The sequence below is a fragment of the Suricata suricatta genome, chromosome 9 (assembly GCF_006229205.1).
Source record: "Suricata suricatta isolate VVHF042 chromosome 9, meerkat_22Aug2017_6uvM2_HiC, whole genome shotgun sequence".
NCBI classification, from domain to species: domain Eukaryota; kingdom Metazoa; phylum Chordata; class Mammalia; order Carnivora; family Herpestidae; genus Suricata; species Suricata suricatta.
Genome location: NC_043708.1, coordinates 109,528,837 through 109,556,103, shown reverse-complemented (window position 1 = coordinate 109,556,103; position 27,267 = coordinate 109,528,837). Strand labels below are relative to the sequence as shown.

Here is a 27,267-nt window from a genome sequence, read left to right as displayed (position 1 = left end):
TTTTCCTTCTCTCAATTTGGCAGTAAAGCAGGATTAATGACAGTAATCCTCTACATCTACACAGTGCTTTAGAATTACCATGTGCTTCCTCATCTGCTCATTTTACCCTTACAATAACCCTATAAGGTATGAAAGGCAGATATTATTACCCCTCTTTTACAGATGGAAGAAACAGATGGAGAGGCTGGATGACTTACTTATGACTTACACAGTCAGTGTTTAGTTGATCTGGGATTGAACTCAAGTCCCTTGACTCCTAAAACGTAGTATACTTTGCCTTACATTATCCCATTATTTGCTAATGTTCTTGTTCAGTGATGAAGAAAACATAATTCAAACACTGAACTCTAGCTGTAGCTACTTCCTGTGCTCTGTAGATGAGTTAATGCACACCCTTGATCATCTTCCTTGGGTAGCAGGTGATGAGAAGTCCCAGGACTTGGGATACAGCACAACATTCGCATGGACTTCCACTGGCTTTCATGTCTTGCAAAGAGAAGAAATGCCGTATGATGTAAGATTCAGACAACACATACCGAATTCAAAGGTGGTCCCATGGGCTGTCATACTCCATGTGCTTGATCTTCGACCTTTGGTCACCATCACAGAGAATTCATACAGTGTATTTGCTTTTAAACCAGTCACCAAATAACTTAAAGTCGTTGCATTTGCATTCTGGAAGCATATGAATGAAGAACTTTAGAACTAGGAGATGTCAAGAGTTAGCTTTTCTCACTCAGAGCAAATGCGCCAGTACCTTGTACTTGGTGTTTGCTGGGATGTTGGTCTTCCATCGGACTGTGTAGTACCGGGAGTCGGTGATCTTCTGGTGCTTGGGCAGGGAGTTGTCCGCCCATGTGATCCTTATGGTGTCATGGCTCAGAATGGAAGCCTGAACTCCCACAGGTGGCATCATGGGAGTGGGGTCTGGCACTGGAGTGTATGGGGCATTAATAACAAATAAATCAACTTCAGAAGTGTCTGGACAGAAAGTAATTAAAAAAGGGAAGTGGCATTTTAACATAAAAATAAAAGAAAAGGAAATGCAGGGTAACATAATGGAATGAAAGATGAGAAATGGAGAAAGAGAAAGAGAATCCGGAGTTAATAGATAATCACCGTTCAATAAAAAGAACTATTTCCACTTGTGTTCTTTCAGGAAAAATTTGCAGGAAAATGTCTAGGGAAATAATTCACTATATTCTCTACTGTATTCTGTAGGTATATTAAAATTTGATAATCCAGTGATATTAACATAATCATACTTGAAATTTCTATATTACTTGAAAATTCTACCACCTTTCCAGAAAGGATTTTAAGATACAAACTGTTTTGAAAAGGGTATAATTTCAGAACAAGTAACACAAAGTTTATGATCCATTTTGATATTTCAGTGAATGTGGCTGAATTTTTGGGACATGGCTTATCAGTGCATGTCAACGGACATGTAATGGTCCTACTCTCAAACCTGAGTCCTGCATGTCAGTTGACAGCAACTTAACCTGGCTTTAGTATTAGGGTTATCTGATACCCACAGGGTCCAGTTGAGATCTACTGATGTCTTGGGTCTATAAGCAGTACAGCAGGAAGGCGTACATCCAAATAAAGCAAAAGTAACTCTCAAAAGCATTACTCTTCCTGGGATAAGGTAAGCTGACACCATGCAGGAACATCTGCTGTACTTTCTCCAGTAGGGCTGGAAAACAGCCCACCTAATGAATCCCAATCAGTTATGGGAAATGACATAGTTATGGGTCCAAGTGACAGCCTTTATGAACTTCAGAAATAAGAGTCCTTATTTGATAGAAAGTCTATACTCATGTCTGTCCCGTGCCATATGCAACAGACATCTTCTCTAAGTTCAATGTCAAAATAGAAGCTAGAATGTACACAAAGACACCAAGGACCATGAACCCAGGGCAATAGAGCCGGATCCACTGGACTTTATCAACTCTTGGTCATGTTTCCTAAGTATACACAGACTGATTTATTTTAAGTTAAGGTTTTAAAATGGGTTTCCCACATGGTTATGCAGACTAGCCCTTCCTGAACCTCAAAATCTGAAATGGCATGGACTTTGTTTATGAGTAATTGCCAAACTAATGTAACAGTCTCCATTTGTGTATTTCTACACAATGAGTACTAAAAATAACAGAGGAACAGCACCCATTACAGTCAAGGGCTTTGTGCAAAGATCAGGACACAAGCCAATTAGTTACAGAAGATGCATCTTCAGGTTAAACAATCATTAGACATCTTTGAGAAATTTTTTTTCTTTGTAATAACTCTTGGAAAAGATAATGAGGTTACATGACTTAGGAACATTTTCTTGTATATTTTTAGCCAGAAGGCACATAAGATAAAATAATTTCAAAAAAATTTTTCTATTAAAGGTTAATTTGAGAAAGTAGCAAACCACTTATTTAAATATTCTCTTTTTCATCTTACATTTTTTTTCCTTTCTGGAAAAAAAAACTTGTAAATTGCAAGCACACAGGAGAAGATAGGACAGAACTATCAAATGTCCAGTAAGGATGTTGGTCTTGTCAAATAAAAGCATTAAAGAAAAAAAGGGTCAGAGATTATCTTTTTAAAAAGAACAATGTCAAATGTGCACTATTATCCAAAATATCCAGAAAATAGAGCAGGCAATAGAGATTCACAGTTCTGGAAATAACAAATGGAAAAGCACATTTCTGAAAATGATAAATTCTTGGGTTTTCAGTACCCCTTAGAAAAATTTACAAGTCTTCTATATTTATATAAGCTTTCTCATTCAGCTCTAAATTAGATGTTTTACTTACCTACAGAAATATTACATTATATGTGTATTCTTTTATTACCAAATATAATGAATATTTTGGTCTCTTTTGTAATGAATGTAGAGTCAAAAAAATGGATAGTACGATGGACTTTATACTCTTTATATAAAGTTGATGAAAAGCAAATAGAAAAGAATTTTCCCAACCAACTCAGGCAACTAGTAAAGAAAATGCTGGACTCATTTATCACACACGTTTACTGCTACATTCAGTAACCCATATAATTCCTCCAGAGGTACAGAGATCCATTCCCTTTTTTACACCTTTCAGTTATAACTCACAAGACCAAAAGATGAAAATCACTTTTAATTCTCTCACAACAATGTTTTCCAGAGCCCAACGCAAAAACATTTGCTGCATATCTAACAGAGAATTATTTGCATGACAGGACTATTACTATTTTCTAAAAAGAGAAAACCAGAAATTAGCAGAAATTTCCCTATGAAAGCCCGTTTTCAGTAGCATATATTTTCCTTTCCACTGTTACCTATGGCACAGACCTTGTGCCAACCTTCCACCGAAGCTGCTGGAAAAAGCGCTGAAGACCGGAGAGAGACAGGACAACCTACCTGTGTGAGGTCTGGTCACGGCACTCTCGTACAAGGGGATGCCTTCACCCACGTTGTTAAAGGCTTTCAGGGTTATCACGTAGTGAGAACTGGGATCTGAAGGAAAGAAACAAGTGAAAACATGTAGAAAAAATATTCTCACTCCAGAATTATAAAAATCCAAGGGTGACCATGCATAATTTTAAACGCAGAGGAAGTGAGGAAAGATTTTAGGACTTTTATGCGGGATTCCTCTGGGGTGTGAGGAAATGGAGAGACGGCAGCATACGCAGCACAGAAAAGCTGGCTAGTATCAACTTCCTGGAGGCGGTTCCAGGAAGGAGGGCTGTGCCTGAATCTTCTCTTGGCTTCAAATAACCAATGGTTCAGTGATGTTACTGTACAGTGAGGGCTTGGATGAGAATGAGTAAATAGTATTTTCATGTGTCGTAATCCCACAGGTGGAGCTTAGAATTAAACCCCTTTCATTCTCAGAAAGGAGGACAGTGAATGGAACAGCCAAGCAGGTGGAGAAGTGGCCAAACTGTTAACTCAGCAAGTGGGGGCCTCCAAACCCAGGAACTGCCAACCCCCATCTAGCCCTCAGGTAGACTTCTGGGCTGGATAAGATAAAGTCCCAAATTCCAACTGCCCTGGAGGTGATGCTGCAGGAAATGAAGACGGAAAGAAATGCTCCCTCCAGTGATTCCGTAAAATGCTGCTAGTGAGACTTGGTGGAAAGTGGGGTATAAAATAGTTGGAGAAGCATTCATTCTTCTGTTGGTAAATCAGGAAGGCTCTATTTCATCACATTCCTGATCTAGGCAAGATTTAGTATTCATACTTCAAAGTCCAGTTCCAGAAATGGGACTTGGGCTCCAAAGGAGCTGACCCATACCACTTACTTCTGGTGAAGTTGGGCAGTTTTCCAAAAAGCCACACCTCAAATAGCCTGCATTACTTCTAAAGATGAAAAGAGCTGGTCTGCTTGGTGGCCCACACTCTAGTTCCGAGTGGGAAATATATAAAGGCACCTGGTCTTCCAGTGTCAGAAAGAAGTGATAACAAATGGAATCAACAAGACTTAGTGCTTGATGAGTGAGGAAAAAGGAAAAGGTGCTGCTTTGGGCAATATGGTAGATGGTGATGTCACTCACTAGGATGTGATGTCACTAGGATGTGATGTCACTCACTAGGATGTGATGTCACTCACTAGAGACAGAGGCAGAGCGATCGTACACATTTTCAAGGTTCGATTCCAGGCCTCCTTCAATTCCCACTCCTCCATTTTTTTCCCTATGTGCTTAGTTTGGATGAGCACACACATGCCATCAAATGCAAATATGTATCTCCAGTCTAGACCTTTCTTCTGAGCACTGGACCTCTATGTTCCACTTGGCATCTCCTCTCTCCCCACTTCAGATATGCCCAAGTGTTCTCTAGTTTGTAAATGGCACTATGCATCCTGCTGCTCAAGTCAGAAACTTGGGAGTCGTAAGACTTCTCTCTCCCTCCTCCCCTATATGTAAATGATCAAGTCCTGTTGATTTTGTCTACTTGCCTCTCACCACTCTGCCTTGTTCACTGTGTTCTCTGCTCTTTACCGCTTTCAGTTCACTGAGCACCGTGAGCTCTCCTACCACTGGGCTTTAACATGTGCAGCCGCTCTGTGTGCTGACGATACAGCAACCCTTCTTTGCCTGGACAGTGCCTATTCCTCTAAGAGGGCTCATCCCAGACTGGACTAGCCTCTCTGGGTATAGGCTACCGTACCTCATTCCTCTTCCTTAGCACTCTAAACAATTTCAATTATCTCAAAATTGTATTATTTCTCATAATTGGAATGTCTGTTGAGAGTCTGGGGTATTATAGGTGTTTATTAAATATTAACTGATTGAAAGATTTGCAGAAGATTTAATTTTAGTTTGGGTTAAATTATGATAGATTATGGGATATATCCCGGTGCAGATACCCAGTTGGTAGAGGTTTACATCGACTGGAGGCTCAGGAAAGAGATCTAGGTTGATTAATGAACTCCTGAATGTACTTTTTTCACTTTTGACTTTCTTCTTTTGTTCAACATGACATGCATCTTTGATCTATCTGTGTTGATAAACATAGCTCAAGCTTATTTTACTTTATGCCAAATTAAATGTTTTTGTTACTTTTCAATGTCCATGCTCTTTATAATAAAGTCTGTTTATTCTTCAGCACATGTGCTGCTCCTTCTCATCTTGTTTTTAAACACAATCGTGTCTTTCAAGTACAGGCTAAGCTTCTTCCTTGACTGCTCCGCTGCTGCCTTAACTAGCGCTCTCTTCTCTGAACATACTTCATATCAACTCCTTTCATTGTTTCTGTTTTCCTATTAGACTGAAGGCACATGAAAGTCAAGGACTATGTATTGCAGAGGATCTTCATTTTAGTAGTTTCGTAATGGAAACACCGCAGAGACATTTTTATTCTACCAGCAAAGCTTTGCGTTTGCTCTCCTACAATTGCCTTATGAGACTGTTCGTAAGGGGAAGACTTCTAGGTTAGCTGTGCTGTTTCTTCTTAAAAGGAAAAAGAGAAATAATGTTTCTGGAATAAAGCATTAAATTGCTGCTTATTTTCTACCAGAAAAGATAAAGGTAATTCATTTGTTAGGCACGTAAAGTCCTTAGGAAAGATATTTACAAAAGAAATGATTTGAATAAAAATCAGGGCAGACTGATTTTCTTTCAAAGAAAGATCTCTATAATGATAACCTAATTTGGAAAAGTAATTATATCTACTAAAATCAATTCATTTTCTATTATAAAGTATTACTATTTCTCAAAAAATTTTTTGCTTTGTAAACCAACTTTGAGGTGTAATTAGCATACAATAAAATGTACCCACTGAAGTGAACAGTTTGACTTTTGACAAATATATATACCTGCCTGTATGATCACCACCACAATCCAGAGAGATAATTTTCAACAATGTAAATAGTTCCTTTGTGTCTCCTGCAGTCAACTCTCATCACCCCTGTCTCCTCTGGCAACTACGGATCCTGCTTTGTTCCTATAGATAAATGTTGCCAACTCTATAGCTTCATAGAAAAGTAGTAACAGTGTTTGTGTTTGGCTTCTTTTGCTCAGCATAATGTTGTGAGATTCGTTTTGTTGCTCTGTCTATCAATAGCTTATCCCTTTCAATCGCCAAGTACTCCAATGTAGAGACACAATTCACCATTCACCTGTTTACCCCTTTTAGATTATTATAAAGCTATTATGAGCCCATGTGTATGATACTTTGTGTAGATACATATTTTATTCCTCTTGACTAAATGTCTGTGAGTGGGAATGTTGGGTTGTACTTGTTAAGAAATCTCTCAACTGTTTCAAGTGGCTGTAACATCAGATGTTCCCATCAGCAAGTATAAGAGTTCCAGTTCTGAGGAACTTTGCTGATATATGATCAGACTATTGCATTTTAGCAAATGCAGAGAATGTGAGTGGTATTTTGTTGTGGTTTTATTTGCATTTCTCTGATGATTAGTGATGCTGAGAAACTTCTCATGTGCCAACTGTCCACTCACATATCTTCTTTGGTATACTGTCCATCCAAATCTTTTGTTTACCCTTTAATAAGTTTTAAGAGTTTTTATGTTTTCTGGACTCAAATTCTTTGCTACATATTTGAATGATGAGTATTTTCTCTTAGTCTGTTGCTCATCTTTTCATTTTATTGGTGTCTTTCAAAAAGATGAAAATTTAAATTTCGATAAGTATAATAGATTAATTTTTTAATTTTGTAAACTTACACTTTTTTGTATCTTGAGAGATCCTTGTCTATCTCAAAGTCGTGAAAGTTTTGCCCTGTCTTTTTCTAGAAGTCTTACAGTTTTAGCTCTTGCTTTTAGATCTGTCTTTGTGTATGGTGTGAGATAAAGGCCAAGGAAAGTTCCTTTTCTTTCTCATACAGATATTTAATTACTCCCACACCTTTTGTTCAAAAGACTACCCTCTCCCTACTAACTTATTTCAGTGTGTTTGTCAAAAAAAATCAATTAACTCTATCAATCAATAAATCACTTAACTCTACCTACCTGCCTACATGCCTATTTCTGGACTTCAATCTGTTCTGCAGATCTATAACTCCTACCTTTGTTCCAATCCCACCACAATGTCCCCACTGCTATAGCTTTATAATAAGTACTGAAACCAGGCAGAGTGGGTCTTTAGAAAACACTTGAATAAATGTTGAAAAGACCATACCTGATTGTTCATTTTAAAAAATATTTGGCTATTCTAGCTCCTTTGACATTTTAGAATTATATCAATTTCTATTAAAAATTCCAGGATTTTACTTGGAACAGTACTGGGGAGAACTGTCATTTTAGTAATATCATCTTCCTTTAATAATACTATCCAATTTATAAACAGGGTACCTCTATTTATTTAAGTCATCTTTAATTTCTCTCAGCAATAATTTTCCAATTTCCAATACACACCTTGTACATATTTTTATTTTTTATTTAAAAAATTTTATTTAATGTTTATTTATTTTGAGGAGAGAGAGAATATGCGCAGAGGAGGGACAGAGAAGGAGACACAGAGTCTGAAACAGGCTCCAGGTTCTGAGCTGTCAGCACAGAGCTTGATGTGGGGCTTGAACCCACGAACTGTGAGATCATGACCCAAACTGAAGTCAGATGCTTAACTGAATAAGCCACTTAGGTGTCCCACCTTGTACATATTTTTAAAGTTTATCGCTAAGTAGTTCACATTTTTTGATGCTATGTAGGTAATATTGTTATTTTAATTCCAATTTCTGTTTATTGTGAGTACATGGGAACACAACCATTTTTGTGTATCAATTTTGTCTCTCATGACTTTGTTAAACTCACTTATAGTTTTTGTAGATTCCTCAGGATTTTCTACCCTGATAACAAGGAGTATGTACAGTGTAGATACTGGTTTGTAAATACCATTTTCCATAATAAATGCTAGCATTCCTTGGGGAAATGACTGATCAAGGGCTACGGACAGGGACTATGTTACTGTGTCAAAAAGGAAGAAAGTACTCAAATAAGGCTGGAAGATGTCAATTAGAGGAACCAGTTATAAAGAGATGCCCACTGGCCATTCTTTCACTAAGGAAGAAAAGGAAAGCTCTTCTTTATCAAAGAATGCTGATAAATGTAGGAGAAATAATAGAGTGAGAACTTCACTTGGAAAACACCACCACAGTACCTATTACTAAAATGCTAAAACAAGTGAGTGAAAGTTTGATGAAAAACAAGATACTTACAAAGACTCATGGTATCTCGCCCACAAGGTATTTATTAATTATGAAGAAAAAACCCAATAACTTTATGTTGGAGAAATGTGGCAGATACCCTTTGAACCAAGTGAATAGGGTTAACTCACCTAGTAACAGCCTTTCATGTGCCTCCTGTTGTGATATACTGACAAAAATACAACCTATGAGGCCATTCCTTCCAAAAATGCGTAGGCTGACTGTAGTGAGGAAATATTAGAAACTCTAAACTGAGAGACATTCTACAAAATATAAATGGTCTATACTTATCAAAAATATCACAGTCATGAAATTTAAGAAAAACCCAAGGCACTTCTCTATATCAGAGAAAACTAATGAGACATGATAACTAAATACAGTAAGTGATCCTGGACCAGAAAACAATGTTTTTCTTTTGTTGTAAAGGACATTAATGACACAACTAGTAAAATATAAATAAAGTCTATGCATATTATCTCAGCATAAATTGTTGACTTTGATAAATGTACTGTGATTATATTATAAAATGCCCTCAATCTTTAGGAAACTCATATTAAAGTGTCAGAGGGAAGAGGGCATCACATGTGTAACTTATTCTCAAATGTCCCAGAGAAAAAATATGTATATATTGGAAGATAGACGATGATAAAGCACATGTGGTAGAATGTTAACCTTTGGGGTCTCTTGGTGAAGGATTTATAGGAATTCTTTGTAGTATTTTTTAAAAGTTTTCTGTAAAAATAAAACTATTATACAGTAAAAGGTTGAGGGGCACCTCGATGGTTCAGTTGGTAGAGTCCAACACTCTTGATTTCAGCCCAGATCATGACCCCAGGACTGTGGGATCAAGCCCTGTGTCGGGCTCTGTGCTGAACATGGAGCCTGCTTAAGATATTCTCTCTTTCTCTCTCTCTCTCCCCCTCTGCCCTTCTCCCCATCTCTCTCTCTCTCTCAAATAAAACTTTAAAAATGTTTAAAAAAGTTAAAAAGGAAGAATTCCCACGTGCAACTGCCTCCTGTGCTCAGCGCACATACCCAGATTTTCGATGGTGTAATAGCGCTGCTTGTAGTCCACTTTGATGGTCTGGGCGTGAGGGCTGCCAATGCCGTAACCAATGGCGTAACCTCTGACCACAATGTTCTGATTCTCTGGGGGAGTCCAGCTTACTACAATGCTAGTGACAAGTGGCCGGACGTGAAGAGAACTAGGCACTTCAGGAACACGGGTTTCTGGGAAGGAAAGTAGAAAAAACAAGACTTTAGAATGTTTCACCATCCTTGGGGCATGGTGTTTAGCCTCCTGCCCAATTACGGGGCTAAGATTTTTCCATACGGCCAAGAATTCACAGGGAATCTGTATACACAGTGAAGTATGGCCTGTGGTTTTACTACATTCTAAGAAGAAAACAAACCCCAAACAGCCTGAAATACAAGACAATGCAGTATTAATTTGGAGAGGAAGGCGAAGGAATATAAGAACCTCTGCCCAATGGGGAAAACCAAATAAACTGCCTTTCAATAACTACTCATTCCTCTTGGTCCCACAACGGAGTCCCAGACTCAACTAGGTGGAATGAGAAAGGCAGAACACCAACTAATTAGAAGCCTGTTGTCAACAGGTGATCAAGTATCACATTACAGCAACTGTATCAATTATTTAGTCCCCTGAGTAAATAAGTCAGAAAACAGGAAACTTTAGAACTGCATATTGATTTAAATGGTGGGAGACTAAGAGGCTTAAAAAAGGTAGCAATTTATAGTATCTTTCAAATCCATTACTTCAAGGCATAACTTGCTATCTAAATTTAAAAATGAGTAAGCCAACAATGAGAATAAGGACCAAGTGCAGCACCCAGGTCTGATAAAGGTATATACACACCTATGTGCAGGTATTCACTGAAGAGAGGCAAGAAAAAGGGCAACGTGTCCACGACTAAGAGAAAAGGGGAACTGTAGCTGAAAAAGGTGGGACTGATGTGGCTCAGTGTTAAAGTTTAGATCATCCATCTACTCAGTGGCTTTGACAAAAAACTAGACTTCAAATACCTATACACTTATTTGTTCTGGTTCTGCTTAAAGGGACAGGTCTCCAAAAGCCACTGGGAAAGAAAGGCATTCTAGGAGATTTGCTGCATTACAGCAAGGACGGCAGTGTAATATATTCAAGTTCACAGGTTTAAGCCACATGCACCCCCAAATCTGTGGCTTTCCAGTTTAACTAATGTAACTATAGTTAGTTAGCACCTAGCTTCTGCCATCTAAGTCACTTTCTTACCATCTAAGTCACTTTCAAAAGTTTCAGCAGACAGCCAGTCAGTAGCCGGGCCTGTACCATTCACCGTTAGAGCAGCCACTCGGAAATTATACTCAGTTCCCCGATCAAGACCTGAGACCCAAACGAGAAGAAAAAAAGACTAGTTGAAGCAGATTTGGATAAACAACTTGTCATTAAGCAAGTATGGCAGCTACTGTCTTGGTAACGTTTCAGTTAAAATTAACATAGCGCAAGCAATACATCAACACAGCCCAGAGGTGCTCCCCCACATCTCCAGTAGCGGCTGAAGCCCACACATTCAAGAGAAACACCAATGAGTGAAGGTCTCAGGAGTTTACAGACCCCCCTTATTAAGAGCTTGAAGGCCCCTCAGAGATCATTTAATGTAATCTCTTCACTTTGTTACTAAGGTAGCTAAGGTACAAAAGAGGTTAAGGATAATGAAAGAATTATAACAAAGGAACAAAGTAAGTTGGTCTCAGAAGATACCCAAGACCAGGAAATAATTCAGAGATGTAACTCCTGCTGGGTTACCTCACTTTTGTTCTCTGAGTCATCCCATAACAAGAGTAGAACAATTTGAAACACCAAATATGGCCTGGAAATCTTTTTCACAATAGCCCACCTGTCCATAAACTTAGGAATAAACCCTTTCTCTATGGAATTTTACATAATGACTACCAGTAATAAATTTGCCAATGTATTGAAGGCAACAAAAATCTACATGTAAAAGTCTACCCTACAAAATAATGCAACAGCCAGTAATATGGTCAGCTATTCATATTATTTACTCATCCATTTTTCTTTTTTTTTATTCTGCTAAAACACATTAACATAAAATTTAACATCTTAAGTATTTTTCAGTGGACAGCTTACATGTATACATCTTTAGAGCACATAAATACTAAATAATGCATTAGATCTCATAAGGTTATGAGAAATGATCCTACGTCCCCATATTGAAATACTAGGTTCTTTGGCCAGCAGCAGAGTGCAGGAGCTCTGAAGAAGGAACCTGAGGGAGAACGTGGCCAGCATGCGGGATGGCTCAGCTAAACAAGCCTGTCACACGTGAGAGGAGGGAGGGGGGCTGTTCTCAGCAGACCCACTCTGACGCTGTCTGCCCACAAGGAAGCAACAAGCAAGGTGGAGGAAGTAACGTGACTGGGCCCAGGTCAGTTCACCTGTCGCCTCCCTGCACACACTGAACCCGAAAGTGCCAGAGAGGGTGTACATGTGTTTATAACTGTTAATAGTCAAATAATATGGACCACTGGCAAACACGGCTCAACTGAGGTCCTAAAAGAATTCAACCAATCAGATTATTATTCCCTGTCCCTTGATGAGAGTTAGAATGTTAAGAGAGCAAGGGAGGAAGAGTGCATACACACGTGTGAGCAAAAACCGTGTGTAAAGAGGCTGAGCTCCTCTCCCTGCAAGCAGCCTCCGGAGTTCACAGACTAAAACCAAGGCCCACACTTCATGCCACAAAGACACGGCAGAATGTTACGTGCTGTAGTGGCATCAAATGAAGAAACGACAGTTATTTCTGGCTAACACTTAGTCATGTCTGTGGTTCTATACAGGACCCTGGTAATCCACGGTGCTCTCTAATACTTATCAAGTTTCAAGTTAATGCTTCAAGAGAGCAAAGATGTCCATTTTTGCTCCCCATTGCGTACCTACTGCTAGCACATATGAACAAAAGTTCAGTATAGTCCATTAAACAAATGAATCTATATATGATTTTAAAATCCAGGAATTTTCTTGATAAAGAAAAAGCTATTTTACTGTGAAGGTGATTACTTGGCTTACATGTCAAATGCTTCACCAAGAAAATGAATAGTCTCCTCATGGTCCAGGACTCCACTCTGTTTTTATATTAGTAACAGGAACACTATCTGCTACACAGTAAATATCTACTGCTAAATATTCAGAATAAAGGCCTTACAGATGGGAAATGTTATCTGTATTTGGTATAAAATCAGAAACTTAAAAAAAACCTTTTTAATGTTTACTTATTTTTGAGAGAGAGAGAGGGAGAGAGAGCAAATGAGCACGAAAGGGGGAGGGGCAGAGAGAGAGAGAGAAGGAGACACAGAATTTGAAGGAAGCTGACAGCTCAGAGCCCAACACGGGCCTCTAACCCATGAGCCACGAGATCACGACCTGAGCCGAAGTTGGATGCTCAGCTGACTGAGCCATCCAGGCATCCCAGAAACTGATTTTTAAGAACATCGGAGACGCTCTTTGGGTGAGATGTCTCAGCAGCACTACTCCAACCATGTTTACTCGCTGCAGCTTAGAGCTGTGGGGTTCCTGTGAATAAGAGAAAAGACTGACAGCTACCCTAGGAGACAAATACTCACCTATTTTGAAAGAAGTCAATCCCACCTGTGAGAGGAGGAGTAAGGAGAAAAGCCTGCTGGATGACCAGAGCACAGGTGTCCACTCCTGTTAATTGTTAGAAACTCCTACCATCACACTTTCTGACCCCCGAACTTGGTTCTGCCAGGAACATCGCCCCTGGGGCACCGGAAGTGGTTGATGTCAAGCTTCTCCCCCAGGAGGGAAGCAATGTAAGGGAAACTGAGAGCTCCCCAAGGGTGATGAACCTAATTTTCAGGGCTAGATAACGGTGACCGTATCTCCAATGATTGTAGTTCTCATCTATGAGCTCTGCTGGGAAAGCCAGACGGCTTCTTAGGGGCATCTATCTCGGTTCTTTGTTAGCACAGTCCCACTATCCAAAGAGCAAAAAACACCTCATGTTTCTTCTCCTGCTTCTCCTGCAAAGCCAAATGGCCCTGGCCGAGATCACTCCCCTTCCCTACCTGAAGAAAGAAGGAGACATTCTGTCACCTGTAGAGGGAATCCATATTAGAGATGCAGGAGGGTCCATTTTTACCAACTGTGCCACTTGCTCTGCTGCACAAAAAAAGAAAACTGCCCAAAAGGAGCTATCCCTGACAGAATTTCCTAAAACTTCATCATGCAGCAAGTCGTAGCAGAATGAGTACTGCACTGCGATAGCTGTTCACAAATATTGCCTCAGGCCACACAGACACAGACACAGACACAGACACACAGACACAGACACACAGACACACACACACACACACACACACACACACACGTGGTGTCAGTGTGATACAGACCTCCACCAACAGCTAGACTGAGCAGGCGCTGGGCTGCCTTCTTTTGAGATAACAAAAAACCAGTGCAGACTTAGGATGGTCTGGCTTATAATTTTTTGACTTTGCAATGATATAAAAGTGATACACATGTAATAGAAACTGTACGTTGAATTATGAACTGTGATCTTTCCCTGGGCTGGCGATATGAGGCACAGTGGTCTCTTGTGAGGCTGGGAGGGGGCAGTGGCAGCTCCCAGTCAGCCTTGTGATCACGAGGGTAAACAACTGATACACTTACAAAGTTGTTTTTCACTCAGTGCAGTATTCATGAGATAGCCAACATTTCATTACAAAATGGGTTTCCTGTCAGATGGTTTGGCCAACGGTAGGTTGATGTAAGTGTCCTGGGCATGCTCAGGGAAGGCTAGGCTAAGTTGTGAGGTTTGCTAGGTTAGGTGTATTAAATGCACTTTCGAGTTAGGACATTTTCAAATTTTGATGGGTTTACTGGGACATAACCCTATTGTAAGTTGAGGAAGATGTGTATATATCTGTATATTCAAAAAAGAAAATGTGGAGAATACAGGAAACCACAAGTAAAGAAATAAAACTCAAACACAATCTCAACACTCAGATGACAGAACCAGGAAGACTGTTTTCCATTAACTTGATTATCAGGTCAGAAGTAGACTGAACCACCACAAATTCTTCTGCACTATTTTCACTTTACATCACCAGCTCGGACTGGTCACTAGACCAGCATAACTCAACCCCTGGGAAAGATGTCATCTCCTCACTGCCGCCCACAAGCAGGGCAGCTTACCTTCAATCAGCTGAGACAGCTGTGTCCCGGATACCAAGGTCTCAGTGACATCGCTCTTTCGGGAGGCCTTCCGGTAGCGAATCTTGTAGCCAGTGATCTGACCATTTTGTGTGGCTGGAGGAGGTGGCTGCCAGTGAATCACAATGCTCTGGGAAAGACAAAATTATTGGAAAAAGACCAAATCTATCAAAAGCTTGGTTCTGTTTTATACATTATTATCCTGAATTCACTGACATTTTTAATTTTTTAAATATTTTTTAATTTTTTAATATTTATTTGAGAGAGAGAGAGAGACAGACAGAGTATGGGTGGGGGAGAGGTAGAGATAGAGGAAGACACAGAATCTGAAGCAGGCTCCAGGCTCTGAGCTGTCAGCACAGAGCCTGATGTGGGGCTCGAACTCAGAAACCACGAGATCATGACCCAATGTCAGACGCTCAACTGACTCAGCCGCCCAGGTGTCCCTCACTGTTGTTCTAAAGGCAGCAGGGTGCTCAGAGTTTTACTGAAGGATCACTCAAAATTACTTTTTAATTTTCAGGTCTTTAATGATCAAATTACAGTTACAGGCAGTACGTTCTGGGCCCTTATTCTCCTGGGCATTTAGATATGAGGAAAAGTCTCAGAAAAGTTTTCAGAAGGAAAATGTAAGGTTAGAGGCACATGGATTAGGAAGTAAACTACGTTAGGTGTAAGGTGCTCTTCTATCTTCATTGTGAAACAGCTGGAATTGGACAATTTCTTCCAAGAACTCTTCAAGAAGGGAATTGTTAATAGCTGGTTTTTGATGAAAGGAAAAGGAGTCCCATCGTACTTTTTGAAAGGAGGGAGGGTTTCAGGGGTCAATGTAGCCCAGAAGGGGCTCTGGGCCTTTGAGAGACACACGGGGCCTTCAGTGTACAGTGGATTTGACATTCAGATGAATGTCTGCCTTCGGCTTCACACTGGGCTCAACTCACAGTACCGAGGGGCTACGGTATCATAAACTTACTTCTTTCTACCTTATTAACAATGTTCTGAACTGCTAAGATCTATAATGTCATGCTTTGCATAACTGCAATACATCTGCAAAAAGACTACAGTAATTTTGGCATGAGAGAAAAGCAGTAAAGTTAAACAGAAAATACTAGAGTCAGTTTCTATGTCCAGCTTTACAGGCACATGGAATATCTATGACACCTTATTTCTCTGCTTGATTATGGGTCTTTTGACATAGACCTTCCCTCTCTCTATATAAGGCCTCCTGAGACTTAACTGTATGATAGTAAAATTAATAGCAACATAAAGTTTACCTTTGAATTTCTTACTTCCAAGGACAGATTCTGAGGAGCAGCACTGGGAACTGGAGAGGCAACAAAAGAAAAAAGAAGAAAATTTTTTTTCACCCATCATGTGTTATTCCTGATCAGACTTTATACAAATGTGCATCTCAAACATTGATTATACAACCTGCAGGTCCAAATCTACCAATGTTGATAGCAATGTGTGGATAAGGTGTGGCCATATTTGACTGGCTTAAAAAAATGAGACACATTTATATAGAGGCACCCATATCCAAGTTAGGTTGCACCTTTGGGAAGTCACTTCAAGGAAATGACATTGACTCGAAACTTTTCTAGACCTCATATACATTCTGAACCTTTAGCATAACCATTTTCAATATTCTTGGTGATGGTATATCTTTATTTAGGGGAAGAGCTACAACTTTTCTGGAAATAAGTCTAATGAATATGGCAAGTAAATGTAGTGGGTAATGTCGTTATGAGCCCCAAATATGAGGCACATAAATCAGCGAGCTCTGCATTCTTGTGGGGTTCCTATCCTGGTTTTGAAGCCAATTCCCGAGTAAAGAGATATATACAGTGACAGCTTCAGTAAAGGGGCCATCTGTTTTCCCAAGACAACTTCTAGTGCAGGGAACACTCATTTTGATGTGACAAGTTTGGGACTGCTGGTTAAACAAACAGCTGCATAATCTTAATTTCTCACATAAGAGAACCCAAGATGGGGCTATCTCAAATTTTCTGATCCACACACCTCTCAGTATCCCTCTTTGTAGTAACTACAGCAAGCAAAAAGAATGTAAGTAAACCTGATTAATTTCCTCTTCACTCACAAAATGCCAATTTTAACTCTTTTCTCTTGATCCATCCATGGAAACTTCTGTCTCCCTTTCTCTGACATTTAGTGACCAGATCTATGACTCAGTGCCTACTGTGCTATATGCTTCTGGAGGGCAGAGACTATTTCTTGCTCAATGTTGTATCCTGTGCTAAACAAAGTACATCACACCTCATGCCAGAGATTCAGACATAGAAGGCCTGGAGTAGGACGCCAGTGTGTTCTGAAAAAAGTCTATGAGTGGCTCCAGTCATGTCCTAGTTAAGAACCTCTGACTTGGTTGCAGAGGCAGCCGACATAGCTGTTGCTGTTCTTCATCTTCATCATCAGGACTAAGATTTGCTGCACGTTCCTACATGGCCAGTAGTTAATCCTTACCACAACCCCACAAAGGAGTTTCTATTATTCCCATGGTGTAGATGAGAAAACTATAGATGAGGTTCAGAGCAGCGAACCGGACTGAGTTCTTTGTTTTGCTAATCCATAGCGCTGCCCTTAACCACCATGCTCAGACAAATTCACTTCTCACGACAGGCATGTAGTCAGCCTGGCAACCCACTTCGTGCAACTGAAACTGGTTCCTGTGTAAATTTAAAAGCCTACATTAAACATTTTTTCTCTCAACTTTTCTCAAAAGTTCTGACCAAATGGCTTATGTAATTGGCTAACCCAACTATAATTTGTATTTATTTTCCCCAACTTTTAATCCTGAAAAATGTCAAGCACACAGCAAAGAGTGGCAAGAATAAGATAATGATCTCTACATATTCTTTTCTTGGATTCACAAATTTTTAATGTTCTGGCACATCTGCTTTATTTCTCTCATTATGTTTATACATGCATATTTATATATCTACATACTGTTTCTGAATCATCTGAGGAACAGCTGCAGTCATCATCATACTTCACTCCTAAATACTATAGTACATATGTCCTAAGAACAGGGATGTTCTCCAATAAAACGATAAGAAAACAATCACATTCAGAAAATTTAATCTTAACCCAAAAATGTTTTCCAGAAATCAGCTGCATTTCTATATACTAGTAATAAAAAGTAGCAGAAAGAGAAATTATGAAAACAATCCCAATTACAATTGCAGCAAAAGCAATAAAATACCTAGGAATAAACTTAACCAAGGAGGTGAAAGACCTGTAGTCTGAAAACTATTAAACGTGGATGACAGAAATTGAAGACAACACAACAAATGGAAAGACATTCCATGTCCATGGTCATAGTTTGGAACAATAAATATTGTTAAACTGTCTATCCTACCAAAGGAACCTACAAATTTAATGCAATCCCCCTAAAATTGGTGTGGAACACAAAAGAGTCCAAATAGGCCAAGGCAGCCTTCAAAAAGAACCAAGGTATCCAATCCCAGATTTCAAATTATTCTACAAACCTGCAGTAATCAAAACAGTATCATACTGGCACAGAAATAGACACATAGATCAACCACACGTAGACAACATAGAACAGAGAGCCCAAAACGAAACCAACAACTATATGGTCGATTAATCTTCAACAAAGGAGGCAAAAATATGCAATGGGAAAAAGAGAGTCTTTTCAACAAATGTTGCTGGGAAAATTGAACAGCTACATGCAAAAGAATGAAAGTGGACTATTTTTTAACACCATAAACAAAACAAAACAAAACAAAAAAAACTCAAAATAGATTAAAGACCTAAATGTGAGACCCCAAACCAGAAAAATCCTAGGAGAGAGCATAGGCAGTAATCTCTGACATCAGCCATAGCAACATTTCTTTTCTAGAAAAATGTCTCCGAGACAAAGGAAACAAAAGCAAAATAAACTATGGGACTACTTCACAATGAAAACTTCTGCACAGCAAAGGAAATAAGCAACAAAACTAAAAGACAATTTACTGAATGGGAAAAGATATTTGCAGATGACAGATCTAATAAAGGGTTAGTATCAAAATATATAATTTATATAATTCAACATCAAAAAACCAAATAACCCAATTAAAAAGTGGGCAGAAGACATGAACAGACATTTTTCCAAAAAAGACATACAGATGGCCAATAGATAAACAAAAAGATGCTCAACATCACTCATCATCAGGGAGATGCAAATCAAAACCACAATGAAGTATCAACTCACACCTGTCAGAATGGCTGAAATCAAAACCACAAGAAACAAGTGTACACAAGGATGTGGAGACCAGGGATTTTCTTGCACTGCTGGTGAGAGTGCACATTGGTGCGGCCACTCTGGAAAACAGCATGGAGGTTCCTCGAAAAGTTAAAAATAGAATTACCATATGATCCAGTTATTTCACTACCAGATATTTACCCAAAGAATACAAAAACACTAATTCAAAAAGATATATGCTCCCCTATGTTTACTGCAGCATTATTCACAATAGCAAAACAATGGAAGCATCCCAAGTGTTCATATACAGATGAATAGATAAAGATGTGGTATGTGTACACACCCATCCATGCCATGGAATATTACTCAGCCACGAAAAAGAACAAAGTCTTGCCATTTGGAACAACATGGAACAACATGGATAGAGCTAGAGAGTATAATACTGAGTGGTCAGTCAGGCAGAGAAAACAAATACTAGAGAATTTCACTTATATGTGGAATTTAAGAAACCAAACAAATGAACAAACTAAAAAAGAGACAAATTAAAAAAAAATCCCAAAACAATAAAAACAAAATACCCAGATTCTTAACTACAGAGAACAAACTCCTGGTTCCCAGAGGGGAGTCGGGTGTGGGGATGGGTGAAATAGGTGAAGAAGGTCAAGGGTACAATTATCATGATGAGTGCTGAGCAATGTGTATGGAATTATTGAATCTATACACCTGAAACTAATATAACACTGTATTTTAACTATACTGGAATTAAAAATTTTTTAAATATTAAAAAATAAATTAAAAAAACTAACATTTAAATTTGCCTAATAGTATACCTACCTAACATTAAGTAGTTATGCCAATACTATTCTTTATAACTAATTCTTTTTAATGTTTATTTTTGAGAGAGACAGAGCGTGAGCAGGGGAGGGGCAGAGAGAGAGGGACATACAGCAGGCTCCATGCTCTAAGCTGTTAGCAAAGAGCCCGACATAGGGCCCAAACTCATGGACCATGAGATCACAATCTGAGCTGAATTGAAGTCAGATGTTTAACTGACTGAGCCACCCACGTGCTCCATGATACTTCCCATTTTTTTTTTGAATAGTCTCTTTACTTTTCTTATTGCCCCCCCAACCTCTTTTTTCATAAGACTCATATTTTTTAAGAATTCAGGTCAGTTTAGTTTTTTTTTTGGTACAGATTTCCTGTGAGATGTATCCAAACTAAGGAAAATTCTATAAACAAACTAACTAACTACCTGGCCTGAATTTTTAAAAAAATTTTTTTCATGTTTTTTCAATTTATTTTTGAGAGACAGAGAGAGACAGCATGAGCAGGGGAGGGTCAGAGAGAGAGATGGAGATACAGAATCCGAAGATAGGTTCCAGGCTCTGAGATAGCTGTCAGCACAGAGCCTGACGGGGGGCTTGAATCCATGAACTGCGAGATCATAACCTGAGCTGAAGTCAGATGCTTAACTGACCAAGCCACCCAGGTGCCCCCTGGCCTGCATTCTTTAAAAATATTGCTGACTTTCAGAAAATAACATACACACTTATTAATTGCAATAAACACAGTTATCTTCTGTTCTATTACAAAAAAAAAATTTTTTTTTTAAATGCTGGTCTAACGTACGTACTCAATCCCCCTGGCAAGTTGTAGTTTAAAACTACTGCTCTAGTCATGACTATATGAATATAACTTACCTTCAAACTATAGACAGAAATGAAACTATCACAAAATACTCAGGAATTAAAAAGAGCTGTTCAGAATACAAATATGATTGCTAAGTCAAGGAAGCCAGCCTTCCACCAGTCCTGGAATGGTCTATGTTATAAACAAGCAACACCATTTACCTATACAAAGCCGCTACTAAAAATAAAAACATGAGAAACTATTTAGTACCAGCCACTACGTGTTCTACACTCTCTCAGTAAATCTTTACAGCAACCCAATGAAGTCGGTATTATCTACATTTTACGCATAACGAAGCATGCTTAGACATGTTAAGTGACTGAAGTCCAGAAAAGGGCTAGAACTGGGGTTGAACTGAATCTTCCTGACATCAAAGCGTTGCAACTAGGCCACCAGGGCCCCCAAGCATGGCATGTGTTCCAGAGGAAGAAGACTCACCATCTGACAACGTTCGAACAGCAACATCTTGTGTGGAGACTCCAGGACCATGTTTGTTGTAAGCCACCACTCGGAAACTATACTCTGTGTATTTTTTCAACCCGTTAACGGTATGGGAGTGACTTGAAACGTCAACATCCTTGAATAAAATAAAACAATTTATGTATAGAACTCAAGCCAAAAGACATGCTATGAAATAATTAACAATTAATCAAATACAACTTCCATATTTGATACAATGCAGATTTTAATCTCTTTTCAGATTGCTACTTAACAAAGTGGATTAATCATAAACACTGGCAATTTACTGAGAAATACTGCTTGATGTTTAGTGACCCTTGCTGATAAAAACATACAGAATAAAACCTGGTACAAAGAAATAGAGTCTGCTGACTTTTTGTTTCCTATATACATCTTTTTATTCTGAGATTTCTAGACAAGCAAATATTGAGTTTCAGAAATATATTTCAATTCTACTATTCCAATCAATGGATTGAAAAATGGCTTCATCTTATACCTGTTCTTTATCAGTCCCTTTTTCCATGTAGTACAATTTGTAATTCTGAATTTCCCCATTGCCAGACAGCGGTGTTTCCCAAGTGACAGTGATGGATGTAGGTGAAGCTGCATGTGCTCGGATGTTAGGTGCTGGGCCAGGGAGCTGAACTAGAAGGAAAATTTTGAGATAGAGAGATGTGAATAAAATTTACTACAATCCTCAGTAACCACTCTCAGCAGTAATGTCATATATTGGCCATGTTTCTAAAAACAATAAAAACTGAGAAAACAATTTGGGTGAAGTGGCTTTAGGACAATATATAATTAGGGGCGCCTGGGTGGCTCAGTCGGCTCAGGTCGTGATCTCACAGTCCGGGGGTTTGAGCCCCACGTCAGGTTCTGTGCTGACAGCTCAGAACCTGGAGCCTGCTTCGGATCCCGTGTCTCCCTCTTTCTCTGCCCCTCCTCTCCTCTCTGTCTGTCTCTCAAAATAAAATAATAAAGACATAAAAAATATAATTAAATGCATTCCCCTATTTATTACTCAAATTATAACCAAAAAGATCTGTGAAGTATCTCAAATGTATCCTGTGAAAAAAATAAACATAGCAGAATTTTTCTTCTGGTTCATAGAATCCCAATTTTTCAGCAGGACAGCAGCACATAAAAGCAGCCATCACAGAGAGCCTTCTGGAGATGAAGGGTACACTTATCATGATGAGCACTGAGTAAGGTACAGAAGTGCTGAATCACGTACTGTATACCTGAAACTAATAGTGTATGTTAGTTACGCAGGGATTAAAGTAAAAAACTTAATAAAAAAAAGAGAGAGCCTTTTTTTTTTTTTTTGGCCAGGTACTAGAGAAACGATGATGGACAGGGTCCTTGCACACGAATTCCCAGTCTAGAGGAAAGTCAGACATATAAATGTTGCAAATAATGTCACAAGTGCTAACAGATTTCATAATGATCATAACAACAACAACTTTGCTTTGGGAGGGGTGGGTAGGCAAAGGAAGAACTGGGGAAGACTTCTGGGAAGCAAGAAGGAACAGTTTTCTCAGACACCAAGGGGAAAGTTATTCCAGTCAATGGGGATGATGTGTGAGAAGACAGCGTAATGTGGTTTGGGTCGAATACTGAATAATTGTGGGAGGGAGAATGCTGAAAAGGAGGACACAAGCCAAAGAGCTTCTAATGTGCTGCTGTGGAGTCTGAGCTATCTCTTGTAGGTGTTAGGTAATTACTGAAAAATTATGAGCAGGAACATGACATGACATGATCAGATCTGTATTTAGAAAGGACATGTGAACACATGCATGGAAGAAAACAGTATGGGAATAAGACTAGATAAAACAATGATTTTAAAAATAGCTACCATTTACTGAACGCTTATAATCAGTCCGGCTTAAAGGGCTTTATGCTTTACATGTATTTCAATTATGTCTTATTTAATCCTTGTCCTAACCCACAGGAGAGGGATACTACTGTCATCCCCATTTATATATGAGGTTGAGATTAAGAGTCATTCTTAAATGATGGGAAAGTTAGTGAGCAGCAGAGCCAGGAGCTGCTCGCTTTCTGATTCTAACACCTGGACTCAAGGAGCCCAGTCAGGAGGCCATTACAACACCCTCTGGGATGGCTGGTCCACCGATCGTCCAGCTCTACCTCCAACAACAGCTCCCATACTTTTTTACTATATTCTTTTCATCTGACTGATAAGTTCCAGTTCCAATTTCTACACAAATTCTGGAGGCTGCCAACACCTACACTTTGGTAGACATTCTATATTTGAAAACAATTTCTCTGGTGCTAGTGTTTCTGTAACAGGATCGATTAGATTTTAGGAGAGGGGAAAAAAACTAGCAAAATGTAAAACGAATCAGCTTTGTTAAATAACATGACCACAGCTTGACAGTTTTGCTCCAAAGTAGAGAAATCTAATTGTGGTTTTTCTGAGAGTTGTTTCTTTATCTAGTCAAGAACCATGTTATTCACTTAATGTTAAGAGCATCATTTTGTGCAGCCTGACAGGTGGGATTTGTCACACTTCTGCTGCTATGGAAAACTTTCCTCTAACTTATCAAAGGAAAAGGAAAACAAAACAGCCCTCCAACTCCCTTAAAATCACTTTCAGTATATTCACTGGATAAACATAAGCAAATATGATCCTTAAATGGCATTAAGAAATTCTTTCATTTAACCTGCACAGTGGCATAATAAATGTAAAAAATTTTAAGATGGTTTATTCAGCTAAATATGTGAAATATTTTTGAGGGCTGACTCCAACACTTACACCCCCCCCCCCCCACCGCAGGCTGAACACCACCTCCAAATGAAGTACAAGTCTCTTTCTGCTAACTTGGCTTTTGCCAAAACATGTTATAGTCACTTTTTGTCCCTAAAATACCCTCAAAAGAATCAGGTTCCCCTTCTACCTACATTCTTATTTAGTCTCTTTTTTCTAATCAAACTCCTTGACCAAAAGATTGTGCTGCCTACTTTCCTTAGAATAATAGAAGTACAATATTAGAAAGAATCAGAAGAAAGATTCTAGAAGGCATCTGAGGTAGGTCTTATAGGGTCAATAAAATTTGAGTGTTTATCGGCAGAATCATATTGCCTTACCCCATTTGATGGGAATTAATTTTATCTCCTCTAATTCATAAGGTCCTTGATGGCAAGGAACTGGTACTTTCTGCACTGCTACAGGATGCAAGGCTACACAGAAGATAGCCTTGCTACAGGTCTACCTACAGGTATGGCCAACAGATAGGTGGAAGACTTACCCTCAGGCTGTGTTTCTACTCGGAGTGGAGCTGAACTCTCTCCGGAGCCATGCTTATTTTGAGCCATAACTCGAAAGATGTACACAGTCGCTGGCATTAGGTTTTGAATCGTTACTTGCATTTCTCCCGGGCGACTGGTATTCTCAACACGTTCCCTTTAGACAAAGAGGAGTTTGGAAAGAAACACCATCAATTAGGAATATTTCTAGAATGTGCAGTTTCATCTTCATTACAAGTCCTATAGATATAATGCCGCATCAAATCTTAATTTAAGTCAAATTAATTCTCACAAAAGCAAACCTTTGGGGTGGAACAGGGCACAGTAGAATACAGACACTGGCAAAGAGCAATGTCACACGTGTCTGATAACTTGCTGACATTCTGCTGAAACATGACTGACTTTGCTGGTCATAACCACAACTTCCTTTCAGAGAAGGCACAGACGAGGGTCTTCTCACTGCTACTTCAACCAGGACAGCGGGTCATCAACTTTGTAGGCTTTAGCAATCACTGAGTTTTTAAGGAGTGATTTCCAGGGAGACCAACAGAAGCTGATTACAGGTATGACCCAATTTTCAAAGAAAATATCAAGGAGTTCTGTGTATACTTTGGATAAAAGACTCAATAAAAAGAAAAGAGATTATCATTTTTAAAGTTTGGAAGATTAAACATTTAAATAAATCCTGTTATACAATTTTTAAAATAAGTTAATCCTGATATTGATTTTTATAATTTACTTGTTAAAACAAATACTCTTTTTGAATGATTTCCAAACTGATTTGAAATGTTTGACAAATTTTATCACAAACAGGACCAATGAATCCAGCAGTCTAGTGCTACGAACTGAAAACATAAAAGCAGTTATCTGTTTTCTCTATCCTGGGGGTCTGTGTGTCCACATTTGGGTTCATAATTATGCTCAGCCTACTGGATGTACTGTAATAAACACCAGTTTATATTACACAAGCATTTTCAACAAATATTGTGGAAGTATTTGTTCCTGTTTTAGATAAATAGCTGGCCTTTATGGATCGCCGACCATGTAAGGAGAGCTATCTATCCTGACAGTAATAAAAAAGGCCCAACACTACTCTGTGGAAGAAATTACTTGAAACTACATAATCTAGTGAATTAAAATTCTTACTTTAAAATATTGGCAATTTCCCCTGAAATCACTGATTAAAATTAATTGAGTTCTACATGACCACATGCCAACTGGCCTGATTGTATGTGAACATTTACATTTCAGACATTTGTGTTTTTCAATAGCTCTCTATAGTCTTTCAAACTACCTTATTGTAATTTAAAACAAACAAACAAACAGTACCCACATCATATTTATAGACTGTCTGTCTCTATATGAGCAGTTAAGTCTGCTGGAGAAGAGCATTATGGGAACGGTTACTGCTCTAAGACACCTGAGGTATCTACAGGTACTTTTCTCCTCTGCTAACCCTCCAAATCACAACATTTAAGTGGAGGATATCAGCTGATTTCTTACACTTTGAAGCTTCTGACCTTTGTTTGGCCTGATCACCGATGATGGCTGTCTGGTATTTTACACTTCACCAAACTAAAAGCTCCATGTGAGAGCACAGATTTTTCTGCTCACTCTGTACATAAAAGTTCAAACAAAAAGTTTAGCTGTATAAAAAGTTGAAACTATCTTGAGAAAGACAGTTGGGGGAGGCACCATTTTACTTCAAGTTGAAGTGAGTGTCTTATTCACGTTCACATATTACATAAGAAGTTAGTCGAATGCTCGTACATGAAGCAGCACTCACAAATGTGTGCAGAATGCATGAATGGAAATTTGCCTTCTGTATGTAAACCCTTTTTAGTAAGTATAGCATGTATAATTTTTGTTGTTCCTATGTGAAAGGGAAAAAAATACAAGAGAAATTAGTGAAGAGAACTAAAAATCTGGAATAAATGTCTATGGAAGCATTACAATTGAAAAAAAAAATCAGTAATAGGTATGACTCCTTCCGATGAAATAAATACCCAGTACCTGCCAAAGCTTATAACACTATACTGGTTTGAGGTCCCAGAACCATGTGCCTGTCTAAAAAAAAACTTGTGACTCTAGGACAAGATCCAGGGTGAGTCACAAGGCACAATTCTCATAAATGTGGGACATTACAATAAAACTTAGGTTAGAATGTGTTTGCTAAGAATCAAAGGAGAAAGACAAAGGTACTTTTTATATTAAGACAGTGCTGGGCTAGGCGACAGGAGCTCCAATTCTACTTTTGGCAAACTACTGGCTTGCTGGGGGACTGTAGGCAAGTCACTAATTCCTTCTGAGCCAGAAGTAAATATTTACAGACAAAATGGAAAATATTATGTAGTTACTTATATAAACTATTAAAATGTAGCCATTTGAAAACGTAAAAATATTCTTAGTTCCTGGGTCATAGAAATAACAAGTCTGATTTGGTTCTGGGTCCATACCTTGCCAACTCCAGGGCTCAACTTACACTTAAGACTTCGTCCATCTCTGAAATGTGATTAATTTTGGAATAACTTACTCTGCTTTTTCCATTTAGCGGCTAATATCAGAAAAGCACTCCTATTTATAGTAAAGACACTGAAAAAAAGGGCAAATATTTCATAGTTGAAAATGCAAAGGACGCTTTCAAATCTCAAGGAACTCTGGTACCCAATACACCATGGCCATTACCTGACCAAGACACACAATGCCACCAGGGGGTTGATTTTTCAAAAGCAGGAAGCA

At 38.8% G+C, this 27,267-nt stretch overlaps 1 protein-coding gene across 1 annotated transcript in view; it reads right to left on the bottom strand.

The window, feature by feature from the left end:
- The window catches only part of NEO1 (neogenin 1), a 222,861-nt gene that overhangs the window by 35,829 nt on the left and 159,765 nt on the right, over positions 1-27,267 (bottom strand). Inside the window, exons 13-22 of the mRNA XM_029952270.1 lie at positions 24,531-24,685; positions 21,758-21,906; positions 21,241-21,379; positions 16,166-16,215; positions 14,874-15,021; positions 10,914-11,024; positions 9,674-9,868; positions 3,392-3,487; positions 758-981; positions 537-675 (exon numbers count right to left, since the gene is read on the bottom strand). Of these exons, the coding sequence (XP_029808130.1) occupies positions 537-675; positions 758-981; positions 3,392-3,487; positions 9,674-9,868; positions 10,914-11,024; positions 14,874-15,021; positions 16,166-16,215; positions 21,241-21,379; positions 21,758-21,906; positions 24,531-24,685 (1,406 nt within the window). The remainder of the gene's footprint in view (positions 1-536; positions 676-757; positions 982-3,391; positions 3,488-9,673; positions 9,869-10,913; positions 11,025-14,873; positions 15,022-16,165; positions 16,216-21,240; positions 21,380-21,757; positions 21,907-24,530; positions 24,686-27,267) is intronic.